Raw genomic sequence first — 27221 nt, 5'->3', positions numbered from 1 at the left:
TTTTACTGTCCTTCAGTGTAGTCACTAGTATTGTGTACAACCCGTTGTCAGCAATGTGGAAGTCGTAGGATACCTTTAGCAGCAACTGTTGTGTTGATAGTTCAAATGGAGCAGTCTACTGCCTGAAGAATCTCTGGAACAATTCTGAAGCGAATGCCACGAAGTGGTTCCTTCTTCTTAGGAATCAAGTCGAAGTCACAAGGGCTTAAGTCCAGGGAGTATGGTGGATGGTACAGCACTTCCCAGCCCCATCGATCAAACAAATTAGCCATGGCTTGCGCTGCATGCGGCCAAGGATTGTCCTGCAGACTGATGGGTGGGTTCTGCAGAAAGTGTCACTGCTTCTTTCTCAGAGCTGGTCGCAGGTTGTGTTCCAAAAATGAACAGTAATACTGCGCATTGACGGTCTTCTGTCAGGGAATGGTATGCGTTAGGATAAGAACATCAGTGCTGTGAGAAGGGAGAGTCCATTTGCTCTGAGGTAAGATAGGTATGTAACTTACGTGTGGTATAAGCGACATTATTTGGTGCCATTGCATGGCGTCTCTACAGCAGTGTTGCCACTATTAAAGTTCCAACCCTCGTACAAGTGCAAAGGGTTATGTTTATTTCAGTAAGAACTTGGGAGGGTAGGGTATGAAGGTTTGGTGGAAACCAGGTGGAGGAGCATGTCAGTAAATTTGGGAGCCATAGTTCTATAGGATCCTAATAACCCCGCTTTTTACTCCTCACAACTTAGCTATAGATAATTACTACTTTAAGTAATTTTTTGTAATGTTGCTTGCTTCTTAAAGAAACTTTAATTTTTAATTAGATCTTACATCAAAGTGTAGAGTTGGTTTTGCTAATTGTGTATACAAGCATTTTCGGCATGGGTTAAAAATATATTTTTCCTTCTGCAGCCAAGCAAAGAGTAACCCGAGTGGTATGATTTTATACTTGTTGCTAAATGATTCTTTGAATTTGGTGATGGCTTGAGGTAGCTGGATACCATTCTTGTATTCCTTTGTGATCCAGTATTCCCAGTCTATATGCACTGATGTGTTATGTATTGTTGACTACAGGAAGGCAAAGATTGAATGATAATATTTTGATGTTATCATATTTACATTCATTGTGAAGGAGCAATTTAAATATAATATGGAACTGGAATGACTTTGGAAAACATAGTGAATATTTTTGTTAGTTGATCAGCATATTATAGACTTTTATTTACTTACATATTTGTTTATATATACATATATATATAATTTCATATACAAATTGAATAAGAGAAATTAAAATGTGAATGTTTCGCATTATTTTGGTATAGGAAGGAATATGTATAAACATATTTGTTTATTCATGTGTTCATGGACTTGTGTAATGTTTCTGTGTCTTGGTAAATTTATTGTTGAAGAAATTCATACATAACATTTTAAGCTTCAGGACTAATAAATATAATAAAATCTTCTTGGGCAGTGAGTCACCTTATGCTTGAACTAAAAACTGAAATTTTGAAAGCAGAAAGTTCTTTATCTGAACCACAACATCTCTGATCACCCAAGAAGATTTTAGTAAAGAAGTTAATGTAATTTCCAGCAGTTGAAACGCCTCCATGAGTCCATTTAGTATGCCTGGTGCTGTGTGTAAATTCACGGTACTGCTGGAAAATGTAAAAACTTTTTAAAAATAATTTTAATTTATAGATGGCAGTTACAACACTGTGGTGCTTTCATATTTGTTTTTTATGCAGTTTGTGTTTTTTTATAAATTTTGCCAAGTTCTGTATGTAAATGTTTGAAACACTTCAGACTGGCATAATTAACGTACATCCTTTTTTATTGATTATTACCGATTTCTTCAGAATTCTGCCAAATTTTTATGTCCATATTTAGAGCACCATTGAAAATAGTCCCATCATATTCAGTTCAATAATTGATTGCAATGTGTGAATATATTTCTTCTTCCTTAGGCATGAGAACCTACACAATGTAAGCATCTCTCTGCACTTTTCTCTTCCTTTATTATAACCAAGGTATGAAAGTATCCTCCCACATAACATTTACACATTTAATAATTGTTCTTACGTACAGTTTTGGCCCCTTGTTGTGGCAAAGTTCTGTCACTAGTTGTCTAGACTGTAAATGAATAGCCAGCCCCCCAAAAAGCTTTTCTTATATTGCTGGACATGATTAAACCCAATATGAGGAGGTTTTATAGAAGGACGTAAGTTTGTGATAACTTCAACAGCTGTACAGAAATCCATGCAATCTTTTGTACTGTGTTTGCCAAGTCTCATTTTGAGATTTGAGGTTCTTGCAGCAGTGATTGTGGAGAACACTATCTTCTGGGATATGACATCGTGTAGTCTGGTAGATAATTCTTCAAAGTGTTGGTAGCAGTCCATCAGACTACACAGATGCTGACCGAGGTTTTTGTGATTTTCACCAGCTAAATTCCAGGATAGTACCTCGAATTAAACCACGCTGACTCCTGTCAGATGTGTTCCAACTCATTATTTGTTAATGATCCCATCATTTCATGATGCATCATGAAAGTATCATTAAATAAGCTGTCAGTATCTTTAATATGTTTACATCATATCATAGAAGACAGTAAAGTTTATAGTAACTGCCATTAGATGGCCGCGCCATAGCTCAAGCGGTTAGTCACTGGCTTCCCACCGCGGCGGCCCGGGTTCAATCCCAGGTCTGGTCAAGTGGGATTTGTGGTGGATCAAGTGGCGCTGGGGCAGGTTTTCTCTGAGTACTTCGGTTTCCCCTGTCAATCTTCATTCCACCAGTTGCTCCACAATCACCCTCACCTATCATCTGGGGCTGGTACAATAGGCCAGAAGTGGCCGCAGTACAAGGGACTTAGTCCCACCCCACTAGCAGCAATAAAAAAAAAGCCATTGGAACCTGAGATCTCACAATTCTGCTTTGTTAACATGGTTTTGCATGTGACACTTAAGTTTCTTGTGGTGGCAGCTGTTGAAATTAGCAGAATTTTGGACGTGATATTGTGTAGTCTGGTAGATCGTCTTCCACAGCCTACCAGATTTCATGGATACCTCATAATACTATAAAGATTTGAACATTTGCACATGATCCCTTCCAAATTTTTCACATATTTGACTAATTTGCTGTAAATTTATGAACAGTTTTCTTTATTTCCTACTTAAGCGTGGAAATGCAATGACTACTGAAACCTCCATGTGAAGACTTTTTTATGATCTTCTCAGTTGCTGAAATTACAGGCTGAATTGAACAACTGACATATAGAAGTTGCCACAGCAGAACTTATGTTAGAGTTTGTGTTTTGAAGTCATTTAATTAGGCTGATTATTAGGTGACTTGTCTTAATCCATATTTTATATGTTATAAGGTTATAAGTATATAATTATTACTTAATATTTCTTAATTTTGGATATAATTTCCCACCATTAACAGAGATGAAGTGTTGATAAAATATAAATTAATCAAAATTCATTAGCATAACTTCTGATTTTGTTTTTGTTTAGCTGTGTATATTATTAGCAGTTGAAATCATAAAGTTATCCTTGTGTGCATTATTACATAAGAGATTAGAGTCAGAAATTTACTATCTGTTTTGTTTTTAACTTGGGCCACTCAAATATCAGAACACACATCCACTGTGTAGTCCTAAGTTTGGTTGCTATCACGTGCTTTATTTCTATTCATAAATCTTTTAAACTATTTTCATTGTACATGGTTACAGATATATTTCTATATCCAGTTTAAACATCACAGTATGAACCTATCTGAGATCAATTTTACTTACTGTCTTCTTCTAATATAAAGTAAATATGAAAATAAGGTAACATTCTTAAACTGTAGTATCATCTCATATGACAAGTTACAATAAGAAGACAAGGGGCCATTATAGGTTAAATCGGTACTAGAATTTATACGTATAAGTGTACATGATCATGTATACATGATAAATTACCTGCAATGGTAACAGTTTCTAGATTGTTTAGAGCAGTGTTTTTCAACCCAGACTGTACTGCAGACTGGTAAAGTATCTAAATTTTCTAATGGACCACTAAAATGATACAGGCATGGATATATTTTAATTCCAAAGGAAATTAAGTAGGAAGCTTAAGAAGTGATTTTTAAATTGGGTAAAAGTTTTATGGGCCAGTAAAAATTAGTCCTGCCTGGCAGTTGAAAAACACTGGTGTTTGAGTACTGTTGTACATAGTTATGAATATATTTTTAGTTTGGAGACGACAAGGATCTGGTGTATGTGCACTGAGCATGTTGCTTTCTGTCATTTATACTTGGTGTTGGGTGAATTCTTCTGGGGCTGTTGGTGGAGGTGTCTTACTCTTTGCTTTGATATCATCTCAATCCACATAATGTTTAATACTACAGATTGTGTTAGGAACTGCAGTTTTAGAGGTATACTGTTTTACAGAAAAATACATTGCAGTGTTCAGTGAATTTGTATGCAGGGCTTCAGAAATACCACTCATATTTACTGACCCTGATGAAAATCCACTCACCCGTAATGTCTGGTACGTTTCACGTAAATACTTGCTTAGCCATAGTGAACTAACAACCAATATTTTCTCTGATACATGGTCAGCTGCTCTATCCAAACAATTGCTCTACATCTCTAAGTTTGCTTTGAAGATTGTGGTAATATTTCATGTTGACATCAACAGCTGGCAGCATTATGTCTTTTATTTTACCAAAGAATGAATTTTATTTGTCAATATACACCAAAGAAGATGCAGAAATAAGATACCTGCAAGAACAGGAACTTGATGGCATTTAAATATAGCTGTAAGGGTAGGGAAAGTGTCTTTTAGAGAGGTCTTCAAAGGGTTGAGCGCAGTATTGGATTAAAGAAAAACACAGTAGTCTCAGAATTTCAAGCTGGACTGAACTTGATGGTGTTACTATTATATAAGGTATTAAGCTTTCATGGTGACTAGATGCAATAAAATCTTCTTGGGCGATTAGTTGTATAAATTCTTCCATTAATGATACAGCTACTCATCTGAGGAAATTTTATTTCATTCGTGCTTTTTATCTCTGTTAGTGCATATTCCTTGACTTACTATGATTGCAGGACATTAACAATTAGTGTACTTTCTTCTGTTACTGGTGGTGGTGAGTTTGTCTTCCTCTAGCCTATAACTAGGGTCTCTTCCATTGCAAATAATGCTTCAGAAAAAATAAGACTTTATATTGTTATTCTCCATGAACAAGAATAAGATGTAGAATTTAATTTGTTGCTTTATTTATGTTGTCAGCTAATCTAAATTTTCTCTCTTCCAAAATTACATTTAATTCATCCAGAATTGTTGTAATGGAGTATGGGACTTGAAATCAGACCATTTAATTAATATATCATCTGCATTATGTAGTGTACACAAAGTTATATTGACTGATAATACAGAAAGTTTAGAATTATATAGTAACGTAGTTGGTTGAGGCACTGTGCTACATGCCGGAACGTTGCAGGATCGAATCCCAANGGGTGAAGGGCGGCAGGCGCGTAAGACTGACAACCTTACCGCCATCTATGAGCTGTTGTTTAGAAAATGTGTGAAACTCAACATCTCACAATCCTATGGGCCTCCATGGCCTGTTACAGGGATACCTTTACTTTTTACTTTATAGTAAACTCATATAAATATTAACTTTTAACTACCATGCGGGAGAAAATTTTCGGACATCACATATAAATTCAAACCACATGTTGAAACATAAGATGTAAAGCCTGTTATCAACCAAAAATTTGTAACTAGTCATGTCCACTCATACATAAATGAACCAGAAGTATGCATTATGTCTTGTTTTCAAGATGTATGTTCATGTACAGATAAAACATGTAACCCAGCAACACATTATCATATCCTCAGTTTTTAAGTGTGGGGTTTCATCTCTTGACTTGTCACTTGACTGGTTGCAGAATGAGGAAGTTTGTTTTGTCAATTTATGAGACAGACCTCCCTGTTGTAAATTGTTCTGGTGCTAAAACACATTCTTGATTAGATTGCATTTATGCATGTTGTAACTTTGTTACGGTGAACTTCCTGCAGTTGAAGCTTTGGTAGTTTGCACACACATTCATCCATTTGAGTAGTCATGTTTGTACTGATACATCTGTGAGAATTACACAAACATTGAACTGAATTTTAATGATGTTTAACATCTTTCCCCTGAAATAACTAAGTTTACCATATTTTTTGGTCTCTTTGAGATCCTCGCATATTTTGTTCCTGTTGAAAATTATTGTTTGTGAAGAAATTTATTATAATCTAGTCCTGCATAAGAGTTTCTTATTTTTATTGAACCTTTTTGTTTGCATATGGAGATGTACCCTCTAAGGTCAGTGGTGTCCAAAGTTTTGTGATGGAGGTCCATTTTATAGACTTAATGGTCACAGTTTATTTCTGTGATCTCATGATGGACTGTGATCTTGCTTGCTGTACTCAGTAGTCTACACATTGAAAAGGAAATAAATTGCTTATAATCAGCAGTTGTTGAAATTTAAAATTAAAATGTTCTTTGCCCATTTTAATATAGTAAAATGTAACAGCAATATCATTTAAATTTCTAATGTCTTGAAGAGAAACTGGTGTGCTAGTTACATGCAATTGTTGCGTGACTGGAATAGTCGAAAGATAATTCGTTGTTTACACATTTTAGAGCTGTCATGCAAGTGGGAACTGAAGTTCTGACACTGTTAAGATACTTTCTTGGATGTAACATGGATTATCTTTATAGCCCAAACATTTAAAGACCGTTTCACAGTTCAAGGATTTAGGATTGGAAAAGTTTAGTCATTACTTTTGGCCCAAGAACTGTACTTTGGACACCACTGATATAGTACAAGAAAGTGACTTAGAGCTGATTTATATAGGCCAGTTCTTACCAAAACAAATATATTTACTTGTAGTATACATCTAGTCCCAGAAAATTAGTTTACCAGTTCATTTTATTTATTTGTTTTTTTTTTTCTGTTAAAGTTACAAAATAAACCCAAAGATCACCCACCAGTCAATAACTGTCTCCAAAGGAATCATAAATCTAAGTATATTGATTATGTGTTTATTTATGTTTTAGTTCCTAATAGTAGTATGTGTTTGTTCACTTTTGCTGCCATCTCCTATATGTACATCTTTAAGAAAGTGTACAATATGCCAAGTACATGGTGCCATATGTTATAATTTCTGTGTGTGTGTATATATATATATATATATGTACTGTTCTGCAAGGAGGAGAAGGTGAGGTTTGTTGCTGTTAGTACATTGAAGTACAGTGTGTTCCTGAGCAAACTGATGCACAAAATCTGGGCGAATGACCTACATCAGATGAGTCGTCATCTGTTTTTTACTCTCATGAATAATATCAGAAGCTATGCTGTGCACAGCATTGGTCTTCATGTGCTCAGACTTTTTGTGCCTGCTCTGCCCAAACCTTAACTCACCTTCTCTTCTTTGGAGGATAGTATGTATATATTTTATATACTTGTTTCTGTTATTGGATGTTATTGTTGCATTTTTTAATTGGGGGGTCATTTCTCCCCTCAGTCCCAGAAGAATAAGGATTTTATGTTTAAATTATATGTATTTTATTGTTAAGTGTCAAGAAGAATGCATTCAGAAGTTGTAAAAGTTAAATGCACTTCAAGATTTTTTTTGTTTTGTTTTGTACTCTGTGAATAGAACATATGTTTTATACCAATGAGGCATTAAATTACCCTTGTATTTACTGTTGTTGATAAAGCTTTCCAAACCGTAATTTGTCCACACTGTTAGACCTTCATAAATTTCCCAACATATTTTCTGACATTCAAAGCTATCTGTATGAAACTCTGCTTTCCCCACCTACAGGCAGTCAAATTAGGATAAATTATCTTTATAGAATGCATCCTATTGCGTATTTGCAAACTATTCTATTAGGCTTGTTCCGTCTAAAGCAACTCAAATAATAAACACCATTCAATTTGTTTTATTAATATCACAATATGTTTCAACCATTTTTTGTCATCATCAGGTTAATTCAACTGATTAGCAAATGCTCTTCTGAATTGCAAACCATCTTTTTGATTTTTTCTTTTTTAATTCGCTTAGTGGGGGTAGAGTCCAACTGGTTCCACTCGGCACGGCAGCCACTGATTGGCCTATTGTAGTCTGCCCCGGGTGATTATGATGACGGAGAATTTGGTGGAATGAAGATTGGTAGGGGAAGCCAAAGTACTCAGAGAAAACCCTCCCCAGTGCCACTTTGTCCACCACAAATCCTACTTGAGCAGACCTGGGATTGAACCCAGGCCGCAGTGGTGGGAAGCCAGCAACTAACCGCTTAAGCTATGGCGCGGCCTTGCAAACCATCTTGCTTCTTAAATGGGCCAATATTTACAATGATTTTCTGGTGGACAACAATATTAGTATTCATCAGTTATTACATATCAATTTATTAAAATTTTAAAATTTTTAGAATTGAATGGTATACAGTATTTGAGTTGCATTAGATGGAACAAGCATAATAGAATGGGATAAATTAGATTGTGGTCCTGTATGTAATGATGTGGCTTAGCTTCGTAGATGATAAGCAACATTTCAGAGGAGCCCACTGCCATTATTTCCTACCTTGAAGAGGGAGACGCTAGGTCCCCACTGTTGGTAACCATGTGTGAGAATATGTGGTGCCATAACTCAGAAACTACTCTCTGAATTGTCACCAACTTAAAATTTGTCATGATATTTGACATTAAGAAATTAATTTTGATAGCTACACCACATCTTATGACAGATGTTAGGGACATGGTAGTTTCTAAAACTGAAATGCAAACAAATTTTAAACTGTATTTCCAAGTAGTAAAAGGATATATTTTGCTGGTCATGGTAGCCTAGCAGTCTAAGGCATGCACTGTCTTCGTTTGCTTGGAAAGCCAGGATCATGGGTAAGAATCCCACACAAGGCATGGATGTTTGGTATGTGTTTGTGTTGCCCTGTGTTTAGGTAAAGGCCTTGCAGTGAGCGAATCACTCGTCCAAGGAGTTCTACCATCTGTAAAAATGATCATGAAACTGAAAAATCAAAGGCCAGGGCCCAAGGGGGGGGGGATATATTTAGCACTGATTTGAACGGTTTGTACTGCTCTTCCTATTAGTTATAATGCCCACTCTCAGAATAAGCATGACCAGTGGAAATGTTGACATATCCAGTGTTTTGAAAATAAGTTTATTGAGTTCATTCGTACAATAATAAATATGGTGGCAGTAGCAGTTGGAACTAACCTATCCATTTATGAAGGATAACAAAGTCAAGTAAGCCTTGTGGAACTGAGTTTTTCTTGAAACCTAGCAGTTGCTTAGCCACTCAAGAAATTCCCAACATTTTATAGAACCTGAAGCTGCATTATTTTGACCACAGTAGCTAGCCACTGGTCTCTATCCCTAGCCAGATGAATAAGTTCCATGCCCACATCCTGTTAAGAGCCAGGATAGCGCATTCCATATAGCGACTGGCTATGGCTGGACGATCGAGGGGTCAAAGTTTGAGTCCCAGTAGGATCAAGGATTTTCTCTTCTCCAAATCGTCCAGACCTGGTTCTGGGGTCCACCCAATCTCCTATTCAGTGGGTACTGGGGTCTCTTTCTCCAGGGGTAAAGTGGCTGGGGTGTGAAACTGGCCACTCACCTCCAAGTAGTGCTGGGATGAAGAAAATGTGGGCCTATACATCCACTCCCCAATAAGCCTTCATATTATAGTGCTTAATTAGTTAAGCATAGGAACAACTTTACCTTTTTACCCCCATCTTGTTTATTGAAGATCCGTTATTTTCCCACTAAAAACATATGCATTCCTCTTCTCTCCCACACTTGCTACATGTCCTGCCCATGTCATACTCTTCGCTTTGATCGTTCTAATTATATTTGCTGCTAGAAGTGTTTGTGAAGGATACATGTTTTTAATTGTCTTTTTGATATGTTGCCTAATGACAGAAATGTCTGTTTTAAGGGTAATTCAAAGCTTCCATATTGGTTTTTCATGTTGAAATTCAACAGAGCAAACCATAGAGCCAGGCTTGACTTCTATAATTGTTTTCCTTCCTTGTACCCCTATTCTCTAGTGGTAGAAATTGTAAATACATGTAAATATTCAGTTGTTTAAAACGTAATTTGAAATTGTTTTTGGGGGGTTGTAATTTAATTAATTTGAAAGCTTACATTTGATTTGATAAACGTTGGATTTTTAGTTATCAAGAAAGAATATTTGAGACTTAAATCTATTGTGTGTGACTTTATATGTGATGGATGTAAAAAATAAATTTTATGTTATATTTTTACTTAAAATTGATAACTGTAGAATCCTTGCATACCAAACGTAGACTTGTTCATCCATGTATTCTTATTAGAAAGTGATGTCTTTTGTAAATGTAGATAGTGTGAATATGTAGACTTTCAAATTCCATGCTTTTGCTGAAAACGTTTGGAGAGATTATTATTATTATTATTATTATTATTATTGTCATTACTGAATCAGCAAGACTGATCAAGAAAGGGTTGTAATCTGTTTATAACATTACATTATCACCTGATTGTAAAAAATGTGGAAGGTCATTAATGTCATTATCAGGTGCTCTACCAGTTTAGGAACCCTACAACTGCAAATATCCGTTGAAGAGCATGTTCTTCTGGGTTGTAACACTGTGTGGTTCATAGAATGCCTGACGTTTTGGAGGAAGATATCACCCCCATCTTCAGGGTCAAAGAGTAAGCCACACAGGAAACAAGCTTACTGTTCGGCCCTGAAGATGAACACAGTATGTTCCTCTGAAACATCAAGCTTCCTCTGAACTACACAGAATTACAATCCAGAAAACTTCATAGACATCATCGTGAAGACCTCATATCCAACAAATGCCCGGCCCTTCCTGATTCATAATATCCTAACAGTCACTGTTATCAGTATGTGATTCAACAGAAACATAAAATGCAAGAAAGACTTAGTAGGTTTATATTTTAGCTTATGTAACAGATTGGTCATATCAGTTGCGAGTCTTTAGATAAATGAAACTGGAAAAGTGTGAAATAGATTTCAGTAGAATTCACATTCTTCATCTGTTTTTCATTGTCAGTGGTGAAGAAAGTTCACTAATACTTAATTGAGTTTTCTGAATTATATTAAGTGTGAGTTATAGTTTGTTACATTTATTAAAATTGAAATATGACATATTAAAACTTACTAAAGCTTAAAAATTATATGCTTTAATTTTGATGTATATTCAAGATTTATGTCCTGTTATAATATGGGAGGCATGGATTCAAATTGAAAATAAAAAATAACTTAAAAATGTATTTGCAGTTATTAATTCCTTCTGTTCTTTCTCATTTGTGTGCTCCATTTGCAGAAATCATATGTGTTTTAACTGTTGTCATGCGTGGAATTTTTTCTTTTGCCTATGATTGTTCTCTTGTGGATCACGGTTGGTGTGTATAAAATGGGTACACAGTTTTGTATATTTCTTTAATTCAGTAATTTTTAAAAGCCTGGTTTGCTTCCAGTATCCCCTCTCTCTGCAGCCACCCATGTTATCATTAATGGAAAGAACTTACCATTCAGACAGGTGAAGACATATGATGTTGCCTCTCAGGCTTTCAAGCAAGGTCACTGTACCTAATTATGGCTCAGTTGTACAGTCATTCAAACCCTGCATTCTCTAGTTATAGAGTCCAGTCATACCAAACAATAATATTCTGAAGCCATGTGAAGAGATGGAGGCAAATGGAAAATAATAGGGAAGAATGGACATCTTCCGTAAAGGAGACCAAGTGTTGTTAAGAGTTTAATCCAGTTTGTATCCTAATATCTATCTTGCCTATGGTCAAGTTTAATATTCTCATCACCTCACATGAGTTTTCCTACAAGCTGTTTTCCAGGAAGTTTTCCACCCAAATTCCACACATTGTTATCCCAATCTGAATGTTGAACATTATGCACTTGAGGAAAAATAAATTGAAAAAAAAATGTATTTCTTTTGTCATCCTAATGAATGTCAGTTGCTTTTTCTGTTCATTAGATATTGTGTTAATATTTACTTCATTGCCTTAAAGAACACCCATCTTACTGTAGACCAGGGAGAGGCCACGTTGTACCATAGGTGAGATGTGATTTTATGTGATGAATACATTCCTGAAGACCACATAATTCAAGACAGGTTTTCTCATGTAAAGCAAGATGGAGAGGATTCACATTATTTCAATTTTGCATAAAATTCGATCGCATCGTATTATAAAAGGTATAATATTTTCAGTTACACTGATACAAATATCTGTTCTCTAATGGTGAGCTCTAAGAAGCAGAAGCACCCAAATAATCTTGGGACCCACTAAATTAAAAAACGTTTATTTTGAATTAAACGTTGCCGGACACTGCTTAAAAATGTGCGGCTGAAGGTTCCCAAAATTATATCGCTATTATAATAATGGAGTCGCATTAATTCCGTGCTTTTCAAAAATATTAAGAGATATGTGAAGTCTATAGAAAAGTTACACAGGATATTTAGAGCCTCACTGAAGCCAGACAGAGGTAGAGGACATTTCTTTTGGGTCGGAAAACATGTAGACATTGATAAATGATAAGAACCGATCTATAGTATGTTAAAAGGAAGACCAGAGTCATTAATAATCGTTCACAATAGATTACTGTACACCCACCTTACATAAGCCTAGAACATTACAGTAACAACAGTAACCGTTGGTTGGTATTGTAATTGGTTTGGTGCTCGTTGGTGACGTCATGAGCAAAATGGCCGGAGGATGACCATTGTTTTTTTAAAACGTTGGTGATAAGTAAACATTTTCTTTTCTTCACCTTGACTGTGTTTGATCATGACGAGGTTACAGTGTAAATATTAATACAAGTCGAAACTTCAGAATCCTCAAATGGCACGTCTGTGTGAATGTCGACGTATAAGTCATCGAGGATAAAATAATTTATTAGGTTATTTGTGCATATTTTTGAGGCAGCGGTTGTATGAATTTTCACGGAATCCAAAATGAGTTCAAAGGATGGTATCTTCAGCTATCAGACCCTTGTTCATGCCGTTGCAGGGGCAACTGTAAGTGGTAACATTATTGTAGCTTATGGCTTTAAAAATATCTTTCGTTTTCTCCAGTTTGATTTTACGTTGGTCACCGTTATCACCTCTTTCAGTCAGTAGGTACTTCTGATATAACGGTAATGTGATTACCAAATTCTATAAATTCTTTGTAATGTATGTCTTAAAGTAAGAGTTATAAATCTGAAGCTCAGGTTCTTCAGATGAGAGCCAGATTTTGTGCCCTTCTTGCAAGAATGATGGAATTGTTTTTATAGTAGCAATTGGAATTGAGCAGAATGAACTGCGAATAGCAGAAATTCGAAATAGCAGTTTGTTTGATAATTTTTAATATTATTTGTTAAGGAACCAACTGAGAATTGATAAGTATTTTTACATAAGCAATGCAGCCATCATGAACATGGTACTGTGACTCAGAAACAGTATCCACATTGACATTAAATTGGTATGGGAGGCTGTGTTACAAAGTAATATGTCATCATTCTGATGGGACATATATGACTGTGACTGTAACATTGTATTTGTGTAACAGTATACAGTAGTTGTTGGTATGAAAATAATATTTGCATATAATTTTATGGTTAATTAATGAAGATTTAAATTATGTGAATCAGTGATAGCATTGTATGATGCTGTCCTGGGGGATGTTACTTCAAAGAATTATGGGTAGTGACAGCATGTGGTTTCACAGGTGGTTACAAATTTTCGTTACTGGGAAAACCTGCAATATTATAAAGCAAGCAAGTGTAATGAAAGTGAAATACAAATTATTAAAATAACCAAACAGAATGATAGGTTACCGACATCATCAGAATGACTCTTGTCAGTTACTTAAATTTTTTTTTAATTCGCTTAGTGGGGGGTGAAATCCAACTGGGTCCCCTCGGCAGGGTGGCCACTGATTGGCCTATTGTAGCCTGTCCTGGTTGATTATGATGATGGAGAATTTGGTGGAATGAAGATTGGCAGGGGAAACCGAAGTACTCGGAGAAAACCTGCCCCAGCGCCACTTTCTCCACCACAAATCCCACTTGACCAGACCCGGGATCGAACCGGGGCTGCTGTGGTGGGAAGCCAGCGACTAACCGCTTGAGCTATGGCACGGCTTTGTCAGTTACTTGTGTATGATACTGGAATTTCTGAATAGTGACCGTGTTCATTGTGTGTTGGATGGGTTCTTAATATATTGGTGGGTGACCTAATTTACCACCATGTCATCCACAAAATTCAGGCTGCCACTGTGAGAAGTTTATTTGTAAGAACAAGACCGAAAGCCTAACCTTAAAATTTGTCTCCAACACCAAGTCCATAGGATTACAGTTTGATATGTTTTACAAATGAATGCCAGGAGTTAGCAGTGCTAACTTGATGCACAACATGATGCTAAAGTTTCAAAGCTATTTGGGTCACTCATTAACATGTAAGTACAGTTGGGCTGAACAGGTTGGTTTAGGGGTAATTTGTGTTTGGGAGGTTCTTTGTTTTCTGCGGTTGCTCCAGGCAAATGCTGGGATAGTACATTGATTAGGTCATGACTGCTTCTTTCCTAAACCTTTCCAGTTTATCTGTCATCCAACGCTATATAGTCTCAATACTGTTGTTAAATTAGCCAGGAAGAAGATATAAGTACCATTGGACATAATGTCATGCGGTATTTATCGTAAGATTCATGTTTCAGGGTAGCGTCTTTGCGATGGCCACATTCTTCCCACTGGACACTGTGAGGTCACGACTACAGTGTATGTATTGAAGTGTAATGGTTATATGTGAATTTGTATAAGTAAACCCCAATTTTAGTGATAGACTGGTGACATTGGTTAATGTTACATGTAGTTAGCGGCCTCCGTAGTCTAGAGTTAACGTTCCCACCTCATGACTCGTAGTACGCGGGTTCAAATACCCAGCGGAGGTCGAATTTTTAAGGGCGGAAAAATTCAGGGAACAAGTCCTCCGGGAGGACTTTAAGCCGTGGGTCCCATGTCGTAGCTTTACGGCACGTAAAAGAACGTCATACCTCCAAAGGAGGTCACTGAGCAAAATTGCGGACGTTTGCCGCCCAACAGCAGTCACTGATACCTCCGGTAGATGGGGGAAGCATTATAGATACCTCTCAGCTAGTATAGCCGGTCTCGCTGGCTGGGCGGGACTGATGGTAAGCACCAGTACCGGTAGGATATAGAGACTGGTAGAAATCATAGAGGGAAGCACAATGGACCACTACAGGTCTAAGTGCATGGGGAAACCCACCCTCTCTAATAACTAACTAACTAACTACATGTAGTAACTGTAAGCAGAATTGAAATTTGAAGATTATTGTCATATGGGCTGTGACACCATACAGTCTGGTCAGGAAGTATCGGCATTTTGGAGGAACCGCTGACTCCTGATTTAGTTTCTTCTGCACTGATGTTGGAGGCTGCAGGTTCCTTCAAAATACTGTTACCTCTCGAGCAAACTACATGGTGTTACATTCCAAAATCAGTGATTTTTGTAGTCGCTGGATTGTGAAGTTGTTCATAATACTACTCATTTGTACGTCATTTGTTTCAGTGGAAGAAAACAGAGCAGTAAAGAATACATTCACTACACTTGTTGAGTTGGCAGAAGAAGAGGGCTTGTAAGTTTGGAATTTGAGAGTTTATCTATGGATTGTGTTAGGTTAGTAAATTGTGTTTAATGTAATATAGCTTACATCTTTCATTTAACTTTTGTTTAATTCCAAAAAAATGACTATTTCCCAGCGTGGAAAGAACATCTACTGTACTAAGTGGGTTATCATTGTAACATTCTGGATTCATATTCAGGAGGTACTGAATTTTAATTTTGGTTGGAACACCAGCTATCCTGCCAGGTTTTTTGTACTTTTCCTCAGTCCCTCCAGGCTAATGCCAGGATAGTACCTTGATTACGTTACAACTGCTTCTTTCCACTTCATCACCCTACCACCTGACAGTAAAATAAACTACAGACCAGATTATCTGCTTCAAGCAAAGGGTAAAGCTACCCCTGTAACGGGCCGTGAAGGCTCATAGGGTTGTGCGACGTCGAGGCTCCCTCATTTTCTCTAGACAGTCGGCTCACAGATGGCGGTAAGGTTGTCAGCCTTACATACTGGTCGTCCTTAACACCCAAGTATATTCCAAGTACTCATTTCTGTTGGAGGTTGAGTCGACCCTAGGGCCATAGTGCGACTGGAAGGATTAGGTGAATTGAAAAAATCCACTTCATCAGAATTAAAATCCCCAACCTTCCAGCTTGGGTATAAAGCCTCAAGCAACTACACTACTGCATGTCCCAAATTAATATTAACATAATTTAAATTAATTTAAAATTTACTTACATGATATCTGCCATATCAGCATATATGTAGTGTACAATTCTGCTTGTGAGTCCACTCGTATGTAAAATGGCCTTAATGAAGAAGAGCTTACAGTTCTCAAGTCAGTGGCCAACATGAATGTTCACCTTCTTTCATCATGCCTGAGTAGCCCAGTGCTATAGCATAGCTCCATTAAATATTTGGGTTCACTTCGCACAGTCCTATCGACATGAAAAACTGATCATCTCTTCTTCATTTTTTGGCGAATCTCATAAGTTAATCATTTCTAAAGGAATTCATGACATCTTGTTAGTAACTTATGTGCAATAAGCCAGACCAACAGCCATGGACTTGCTGTTGGGAGTAAAGTACAGATTGACTACACAAGCACTGTTATGGCAGTAGATTTTAAAGTTATTTGGATCACTCATTAATACATAAATGTGAATCATGATCTTGAAACATACTACAAAGCATGGGTACCACCAGGAATTATTTTCAAATGGGTGGTAGCCAGAAAATTTGCATATAAAGTTATATTTAAGCCAATTAAGACTAATTTAGTTTTACTTGAGTTTTGCATGGTGTTGACTGTGAGGAGTACAGTTTTGTGGATTGTAACACATTGTATTTCAGAGAAAGCCCAGCATCTCTGCCTTCAGGGATGAAGAATAAGCAAAGCAGAAAATCAGTAGAAGTAGGCAGTAAGTAGAGCCCTCCTACTGGTTTCGTGCTTATAACGCTAAAGAAGGCGATATGTTCCTCAGAAATAGGCTTTCTCCAGAACTGCAACATGTTACAGTTCAGAAGACTGAACTGTTCAAAATTAATTTTACTGGGTGTCCTGTGGTGTTTAGGATAGAACACATTTTCATTAAAATAATTTTAATTTTTGCTAGTAATATTGTGGCATATCTGCCAAAAGCCAGAATAGTTTAACTAGAAGAAATGTCCATTACTAGGTCATGGCACAGTAAATGTCACGTCAGCATAGCAACAGTAATTCACACAACAATAGAAGAAATGTTGGAAGCAGTGTTTTCTATGCAGTCTATCCTGCTGGCTGCATGACTGCAGTATTTACCTACAAGAAAAGTTGTTTCCTGTTGGGTTTGTCCTGAGGCTGTATCACAAGGACCATGGGACAGAGAGATTCCATATGTAAATGATACCCCCATGGCACTTGGAACTCAGACTGCTTGTCTGCTTGTTCCGGTTCTCACGGTCTCTTCACTCGCAAATTTCTTATTTTTCCTTCTACCCTGAAGATGGAGGCGATACGTTCCTCCACACCACATCTACACGGTGCCACATCCCAGAAGACTGCTTTCTTCATAGTCACCGCCGTGAAAACCTCAAATCATACATCATCTTGCTCTGTCTGCGGACAATACATATATTTATGTGACAAGCACAAACCTTGTGTTCCCTGCAAACTGCAGCACAGCCTCAGTGTACTGAATTCGTGATGTGAACACTGGAACACAAAAATCAATGTAGGGGAACTTGGACAGTCTATTTCACCAGAAGGCATAAAGTCTGTGATGACATACTACAACTAAAAGGACAACATATTCCCTTCGGATATAATGTAATGAATCTCGGCATCACCTTTGACATAAGTATGACAGACAACATATCGAAAGTACTGTAGCTGAGGCCTTGCGCACATACATAAGGACCTTTTCTCTATTCAAAAGTGGGCTTCTAAGTACAAATATTAAATATATGTTTTACAAAGCTGTGATCATGTAAGTTATGACGTATGCCTGTCCCACCTGTGAGTATACAGTGGACAGTCTCCTCTTGAAAATTCAGTGCCTGCTATTGGATATCTTTGACAGATGCACGCCGGTCCGCGAATTTCAAGAGGCTTTCAAAATTCCTTACATGTGTGGCCATGTAACTAAATTATTCAGGACACAGGCTGAAGTAATCCTAAATCATGTAAATCCAAATGTACATGTTATTGGACAAGGAGAAGCCAGGTGTAGGAAGTATAAGGGGCTTAAACTTGGTGGTGATCAGTCCTGTACCTAACTGCAGTTCCAGAGTGGTCACATAACCTGCTGCACAGGCCTGCATTGACAGGAAACCTCTGTATACCTTGTATAAATGTCACTAAGCATAGTGCAATGACAAAGAGTGCACAGAGTTCTTAGCGATCTGGACGCTGTGACAAGGTGGATATACTCGTGCTGAAACTACGGTGCAATAAATGTAGTGCCTACATAGAAAGACCGACCCCGTCCCTCAACGAAGAGGAGGCCTTGTTTCAAAACATGTACATGTCTGGGAGAGAATAAAAGTCTTGGTCAGGGGTCTCAAGGAGATTGCAGCAAGCAATGACTGTACTGGTGAGGGCCAGCAGCAGTTTAACTAATTGGAAGGGAGAGTCTGCAGGTAGGCAGAACAGTCTGAGGCTGAGGCTGTTGAGGTGTGGGGGGTGGAGCAGCCCCCATTGCTGTAAGTCATTGTGTAGGAATGCGAAGTTGTGAGATAGGCGCCAGCCAGCTAGGACCAGAGCCATGGAACATGGGAGCTGAGGAAACTACGTGTTGGAAGCCATTACCAGACAGCTGGTGAAGACATAGCATACTGAGAAGACATAGTGCTATAGTGAACTTTCGAGTGTGTGAATTGGCAATAGTGCTCTGGTACTTGCAGTTATGATCTGTAACTGTTCAATAAATCCAATTACCAATCCCACCAAAAGGCATCACAATGTTAATAGATTTCATTAGTTCTTTGGTTTAGTTTTGGTTGTTTAAGCCTGTCAGGGGCCTCCCACATCCCACTGTTTCTATGCTCCAAAATAAGAATTTTAGCTGATGTGATATAGACAGAGGCCTCCTAAGTGGTCTGAACTCATGAAGATTTAAAACTCAAATTTTGCATGCATTTAATGTTTTCTGCTTGTGTGGCTCACGTGAAGCCCGTCTCAGCCTTTCAGTTTGATCAGTAGAGACAGACATTAATGAATATGAACCAACCTTTGAGCAGCGCATTATGTTCGCAGCGCCACGTTGTACCGGGGTGTGGTGCCGGTGCTGGAGAGTCTGTGTGCTTCAAACTTTATGTATTTTTACACATTTCATGGGCTCAAAGCACTTCGGACAACATCTGCCAATCAGAATGCCAGAAGAGACCTTCTCTTGGCATCAGTAGCAGGTGAGTAAGGTAAGGTAAAGTTGCCCATGTGCTTAACTAATTAAGCACTATGCCATGAAGGGGTATGGGGGAGCAGATGTATTGATCTACATTTTCTTGACCTCGGCACTAGCTGGAGGCGAATGGTCAGCTTCACATCCCTGCTACTTTACCCCCAGTACCCATTGGATAGGAGGCTGGGTGGGCACCAGAGCTACTATGGATGACTTGGAGGAGAGAAAATTATTGACTCTACCAGGACTCAAACTCAAACCCCTTGGACCTCCAGCCCATAGCAAGTTGCTGTACCAACCATGTTATCCTGGCTCCTAGTAGCCGGTGGGTACATGTGTTATTAAAGGAGGCTTGAGTTTTGACGTGGCAGGCTATGTAATAATAATCAATTATTAAAATGTATAGTTCTCTCTTGGCTTAATTAATTAAGCATCATGCCATGAAGATGTATGGGGAAGTGGAGTTGTTGCCCCACCATTCTAAACCTTGGCACTAGGTTGAGGTGAGTGGTCAGCTTTGCACCCCTGTCACTTTATACCCCCAAGGAAGCAGCCCCTGATACCCATTGTGTAGGAGGCTGATATGCACACAGGGGAGAAGAGAAAAATCCCTAACCCTTGCTGAGGATTGAATCTTGATTCCTGGTTGTCCAGCCCGCAGACTAGTCGCTGTACCAACTGAGCTACCCCAGCTCCTGTTTCGCTCATTATTAATGAAAGAAACTGTATTAATCCTGAACCCAGGAATTGCCCAAAAGGGAAGGAGAAATTTGAAGGGGGTTGGACTGTATGTAGCTGGAAGCAGAGGGGTGCAGCATCCATGCCAGTGTTATTTTACTGTCTTTCGTGTAAACATTGTTACATGAGATCCTTTGGGGTAATCATATATTCTAAAGGAGAGTGAATTCATGTGAGACCTATTATGAAACACACTGTTTGTGTGCATATATATCCATTTCCCTCTGAATATTGCTGAAGTTGAGAATTGTTGGAGCTTTACACCTACTCTCCTGTAGTCGTTCATGACATGACATACAATTACACACAAGGACTGCACCTTTTTATCGTATCTCTCATTTTATGTTGTATAAACTTTGCAGGTATTGTGAATGTATTCACAACTACGCCTCTCTGGGTTGTGAATACTCGCCTAAAGATGAAAGGGCTCAGCTCCAGAACTGGGAACAGAGCAACTGAACATGTGGCAGATCAGTATAGTGGCCTGTTAGGTACGGCTTATAACTTATTTAAGAACGTCAGTAATTCAGACTTTGTGGCCTCGAATGATTCATTCATCAGTAATCTGTCAGACGACAGGTCCACAGTCTGACAGTTCCTCCACTTAATGCGATCTAGAGCTTTCTCCTTCAAATGAGCATATCCTCTTCTGTCCCCAAGGTCATCCAGCATCTTCTGGTCACTTCTATCCGCCCCTCTATCTTTCCTTCAGTAACTTCTTTTAGAAGGCGGTTACTGCGTAAGATATGACCAATCCAGTTAGCCTGCCGCCTCGAGTGATTAAATGGTAGAAAATAATGAAGTGCACAGAGTACTGAATGAATTAATTGTGGCCTATTTAATGTACTATTCCAGCATTTGCCTGGAGGGACTGAGTAAAACCATAAATATTAATATGACATAAGAGTTTGAGGTTATGCAGTGAAAATTGACATACTATGGAGATTTACTTCTTCTTGGATGTGATGCCTTCTACTTCAGTAGATAGGTACTAGTGTTTTGGAGGAACTTGCTGACTCCATCTTCAGGGAAGAAAAGTTAGATCTTTGCATGACATTCCAGAAGACAGTAATGTTCATAGTCACTACCACGAAATTGTCAGTTTCTATAACCATATCTGAGGATGAATTATATACAGAAATAATTTATGCAGTCTATGTATAAGGCTGGAAGCATGTAAAGTTAGGGGCTCCGTAGTTCTTAACCAGAACATGTTCTTGCTGCCAATTATTAACAAAACCAGGCTTCAGTAAATATGATTTTATCTGAATTTAGAAGAAAGCGAAATGTGGCAACAAGAAGGAAAGGCATATGTGATATTGACGAGTTATCATTGATCTTTTGAGGTTGTGTTTGTGCAGATGGCTTGGTCAAGATGGCACAGCAGGAGGGTGTAACCAGCCTGTGGAATGGCACCATACCGTCTCTTATGCTAGTGTCAAATCCAGCAATACAGTTCATGACATACGAGGCAATTAAGAGAAGGCTGCAGGCTGCATATGGCAACCAGCAGCTGTCTGGTCTGGTTTATTTCCTTGTAGGTGCTGTGGCTAAGGCTGTAGCCACTGTGATCACCTATCCTCTGCAGCTTGTCCAGACAAAACTAAGGGTAAATAAAATTCATTATTGTTGTCTCTCATAAATATGTTTCAGTGTTTATAATGGACTCAATTTTGAAATTATAAATTATCAGTATACAAGGAATCTTCTAAGGAGACTTGGGGTGTAGAGGTAAGGTCCTGGACCTTATGTACAGAATATCTTGGGTTTGAGACTGGTTAAGTCCAGTGTTGATTTTTCTGTATGTATTCCATTTCCTTCACCAAAAACTGGTTCAGGTCTAACATTAAGCCACTGGGCATTCTCTGCAAGCCATCATCTTCATCCTCTTTGTCCAATCATTGAGAGCAAAATGGAAATCCTTGATTATAGCCAGACCCATTAAAAGTGTGAGTTCTTAATTTCATTATTGTTCAGATGGTTAAACATTACCTTGAAGCATGAACTGTGCAACAGCACGAAGTAACTGAGCAAAATAACACTTTCACGGAATGTCAAAGTTGTAGCGATTTTCCTTCATATTCAAGAAATCCTGGGCACAAATGTAAATTCACCTACCAACTGGTCAGACTTGAGATATTTGTGGTTTCTTCTAACTCTCCAGGCAGATCCCAGGACAGTACCTTGAACTGTGTCATGACTGTGTCCACATCCCTTCCAGATCTTGTGGTCTTTGTATTTGTATGTTTGTCAACCAAATATGGAAGTTCCATTTGTTGTTGTTTAGGCTGTTGCTTGTATAGGGAACTAAAACAGATCCTATCTCTCCATATCAAACAGTTGCTAGTTCACAAAATTATGATTCCTATAACCACTGTCTTGAAGCTTTGCATGCAAAAATCAGCAAATAAAAATGTGACATAAAATTAGTTTGGTGAAGTCAGGAGGTGGGTCATATGTGTGTTATGTATCACAGTTTGTAACTGAGCTAAATTTCTAAAGGTATATGAGTGTGAAGAATTGAAATCTATTTTTATTTTCAGCATGGACACAACTATCAGGACCTTCCTCAAAGTGCTGGAACAATTAGACTTGCACTCTATATCCTGAAGTAAGTCAGCTTAAAGTCGACGAGTATAATCAGCTGTTGCGGAAGTACTTTTAAGTTTTGGACGTGTTACTCTGAGTTATGACACTGTGTGTCCGCAGGTGGTTACTGAAGTGTTGGAAGAAGCTGTTGCTTTTGTCTTAGGTGTAGAAAAAGATGGACACAGCACGTTGCCCCAAAACATTAGTGACAATTTGCTGACTGTACAGTGTCATTTCACAGGAAACAGTAGTCTTCAAATATCTTGCATACGATTTGAAGCCTACATTGTGACTGTATGCAATAAAGTGGATTATATTCTTAATAGTCACCTCTTTGAGAACTTAAAATCCAATGAAACATTGCTTCTATTCTGTGGGTTGCAAAGCTGTTCTGTAGAAGCTGCAGTCATGTTTTGAATATCAAACAGCCCTTGCATAATTAGTTAATTAATTAATTGTCTTACTGATGTTCATGGAGTTTAAAACTATACTTATCATTTTTGCAGGAAGTATGGTGTTGCCGGCTTGTACAAAGGCATGGAAGCGAAACTCCTGCAGACGATCTTGACTGCAGCCCTCATGTTTGCAGCTTATGAGAAGATTGCAAACTTTGTATTCAGACTCTTACTGAATCAGCAAAAAATATCTTCAAAGCTGCGTTAATTTTAAATTAATTTTATGTTCCTTAGTGTAGTATTGTAATCAGGCCAGGTTTAGAAAAACTTTTTTTTTAAGGAAATTGTTTCATTTCCTAAGTTATTATCTCTGCAGAGATGTTTGGTAGAAGGTCCACACACAATGGAAGTGTCATTTGTACTGGTTGAAAACTTGTTTAACTTTCCGTGTTTCACTTTTCATCATACTAAACACTGTCATATGGTGATTTTCATTTGGTAGGACCAGCTGACTGACTGACTAACCACATAGAGCAGAACCCTTCCTGAACACCTAATACTTGTCAGCTAATCAAGAAATTCCTCCTATATATAGAACCTGAAGGTTTATTATATCAATCATAGGAGCCCACTGTTGGTCCCTGTCATGAGCCATATGAATCCAGTTCACACACACACCCATCATATTTCTCTAAGATCCATTTTCATATTGTCTGCACCTGAAACTTGTCAGTTGACTCTTCTGTCCCATGGATGTCACGGGTCCCACCCACCTCATCATCCTTGAACTGACTGTCATAATAATATTGGGTAAAAAGTACAAATTCTGAAGCTCTCCACTGTGTAAGTTAGTCTCACCACTCGCAGACACTTTTAATGTGTGTGAAACGGAATTTCACATCCATATATAACAACAGATAAAATTATAGTTTTGTATATTTCAGTTATTACATTTTTGGTAGCAGACAGGAAGATAGAAGATTCTGAAGTGAATGTCAGCAGACATTCCCAGAATTTAATTTGCACTGTTTCTTCATGAATGCTATTTTACATAGTTCATAGGACACATCACTTTCTGGTATATATTGATGATATTCGATTGTAGCATACCGCTACACATCGCTTAGTATCAAATGGTTTCACAGTCTCACGTGCAGCACATTTTTCTATAAGACTTTCAAGACATTAGAAGTGTCGATTCTAGTGCGGCTGGAAGGATTAGGTCAATTGAAAAAAATCCAGTGACCTCATCGGGACTTGAATGCACGACCTTCTGGCATGTAGCATAGTGCCTCAACCATTACGCTACTGCGTGCCCCCAGCAAAGTTAAAGTGTTTGGGAATAAAATAAATAAATCAGGCACTCTAAACGAGCCTGTTTCTTTCTGATGGGCCCAATTGAGAGGGAACTTCTCCCTGCTCCATTTCATGATGAAAATGGGTTCAGTTTTCACTCCTTTTTGCTGCCTCACATGCAAATTGTGTCAAAATCTTAAAATTCACTTTGAATTTCTAAGTCACTGGTACACTACATGCTTGAAAAAAATGTCTCTATCAGATATCTGTGGCATGCATTTATGTGCCTGGAACTTCATTATCTTTTACAGGCAAACTTCTCTTCACAAACTTACATGAAGCGAACAATTCATGTCTACAAACATTTTGTCCACTAACAAATTGTGACTCCCAGTTCATTTAATGAACGCAAAAAGCCGTGCTTACGAACACTGTAACAAAAATAACATAACAAATTTAAGGATATACTTGTACCTTATAAAAAATGAAATGAAAATTTCAACTTACAACACATTTAAAAAAACACGTTATGTTCATGAGTTTGCGTTTGTCTGTATTCTTTGTGTGTTAGTAAATTCTGTTTTGGCAAGTCTGCTATTCAGAACAGGATAACTTTCTGTATTTATAGTATTGTCTTATTAGAATATTTGTCAAAATAATGAAGTTTTCTACCTGGTCATTAGTGGTTTGTGTATTTATTGCATTTTTGTGGGCAAAGCCATGAGATTCTTTACTCGGGTGCCATTTTTTAAATATATGTGGTGATGAGTAAAATAAAATTGTTGTAAGCTTTGTGTTTTGAAAAGTTTTTTCCATGTGTTTTATATGTACAGAGAGTAAAACTATTGATTTTTCCGTGTTAAAAAGAGTCGCTCAGTATGAAATATTTCCATTTGTATCAGTTTCCAATAAGGTAAAGTTTGTCCCTGTGCTTATCTAGTTAAGCACTACGCCATGAGAACATATGGGGCAGTGAATGCATAGATTCATGTTCTCTTCACCTTGGTGCTAGTTGGAGGTGAGTGGTCAGTTTAATGCCCCAGCCACTTTACCCCCAGGGAAAGAGCCCCTCGTACCCACTGGATAGGAGGCTGGGTGGACCCCAGAGCCAGTCTGGATGACAGAGAAGAGAAAATTCTTGACCCTAGCAGGACTCGAACTTCAACCTGTCATCCAGCCCTTAGCCAGTTGATATACCAACCAAGCTACCCCAGCTCTTATTTGTTTCCAGTAAGTCCGCATTCACATGTCCTGATTTAACTTCATGCACTGGGTGGTGCTCATACTTTGGCTGAGTAAGAAGTCCGCTCTTGTAATGGAGACTGAAGAGTACTATCCTCTGAGATGTGACACTGTGTAGTCTGGTAAAAGTTTATCGATGTTTTGGAGAAACATGTTGCCTACATTTACAGGCAATGGAGACAGTACATTCATCCAAAATGTTATGAACTACTAGACTATACAACGTCACATCCCAGAAAACAGTACTTGTCATAGCCACCACGGATCCAACAAGGCGGAATACGGTCTACACTCTCGCATCGTATTTCCCTAAAAACCCATTTCTGCACATTCATCACATTGCAACTGTACTGTGATTTTTACCTGCTGACCCAACCATTTTTACACAAAAATCTGAATTTTTTACCAGAAGTGGAGAACAAGTCTGACGAGAACTCTGAAAGAGAACAGGTATTGGGGGGGGAGTTGTGACGGATTTTGAAACTGCTTTCACCAAACATGTAATTATTATTATTATTATTATTTACTTAATCACTGAGAAGAGTTTGGTCAAGAGCTCAAGGTGTGAATTTCATTGATACATTCACCAGGGAATCTCTAAGTTCTTAAAATGGTTAATGGTTTCGGTTGTAACTTCAAAGAGGAATATACTGCAATTACATTTGTATGCAATGCAGTACTTATTTTGTCATGTCACCTAACTTCTGTACTAACATTTGATACATATCTTGAAGACGTTATCGGTATTGAAATGCAAAGATGAGTGGAGGCATGGCTCCACACATACTTAACCTTGCCACTGAACGGAGGTGGGCAGTCATCTTCACACCTCAGTCGCTTTAACCGTGGGAAACGAACCCTTGCTACTTATTGGCTAGTAGGCTGATACATCAGATCCTAAAAACTGAACAACTTCTTTTTCGGCTAAAAAGCAGCACATTATATTCATAAACAGTAATGCTTCACATAGAAATATCCACGTTAAAAATACGGCCTACGTCAAAGTATCGAACGCTGCTCGATTCATTTTTGTTTATTATGTTTACATCTTCTTCTGCCGTGGCGCTGTTCTTAACTTGATCGTCGGCCATCTTAAGGCGGGGATTTCAGTATCTTGCTAGTGTCTTAAACGACAGATTAATTCAAAGTTAATTTTATGTTCGGAATTTCAAAATTACTGACTACAGGCGCATAATATTATTTACTTGAGATATAGATATTGTTTTAGAAATAATTTAAATCGACATATCTTTCGTTATGTAGACGGGGATATGAAGTGTTCACTTTGGCACGCCGTTCAGATTGAGGTATGTTCACATTTAATCAATTACACGTATTTGAAGTAGGCGGTGCAATATTGTATTTTTGTAGGAGTAATGTGTG

The 27221-nt window shown here is 38.0% G+C and overlaps 1 protein-coding gene and 1 long non-coding RNA gene across 3 annotated transcripts; one reads left to right on the top strand and one right to left on the bottom strand.

Moving 5' to 3' along the window:
- The first annotated feature begins 12763 nt into the window (after nt 1-12763).
- Nucleotides 12764-24204, top strand: LOC111863442 (peroxisomal membrane protein PMP34). 2 transcript variants are annotated; one of them, XM_023849775.2, is made up of 8 exons: nt 12764-13095; nt 14774-14834; nt 15646-15712; nt 19434-19585; nt 20679-20807; nt 21678-21925; nt 22860-22927; nt 23412-24204. In XM_023849775.2, exons 1-8 carry the CDS (start codon nt 13033-13035, stop codon nt 23566-23568), a joined length of 945 nt encoding a protein of 314 aa, XP_023705543.1. In that variant the 5' UTR covers nt 12764-13032; the 3' UTR covers nt 23569-24204. The 2 variants fall into 2 exon arrangements, with proteins under 2 accessions (XP_023705543.1, XP_023705553.1); XM_023849785.2 differs by lacking the exon at nt 12764-13095 and having other exon boundaries at nt 14803-14834; nt 15646-15753.
- A 564-nt stretch (nt 24205-24768) lies between these two features.
- On the bottom strand, nt 24769-26842 carry LOC111863448. Its single transcript, XR_002842602.2, has 2 exons — nt 26631-26842; nt 24769-25027 (listed from the first exon to the last, which is right to left on the bottom strand). It is a non-coding gene; the product is annotated as an uncharacterized LOC111863448 (long non-coding RNA).
- Nucleotides 26843-27221: the final 379 nt, after the last annotated feature.

This window comes from Cryptotermes secundus, unplaced genomic scaffold, assembly GCF_002891405.2.
Source record: "Cryptotermes secundus unplaced genomic scaffold, Csec_1.0 scaffold1379, whole genome shotgun sequence".
Lineage (NCBI taxonomy): Eukaryota > Metazoa > Arthropoda > Insecta > Blattodea > Kalotermitidae > Cryptotermes > Cryptotermes secundus.
This window is presented reverse-complemented; position numbering and strand designations above follow the sequence as displayed.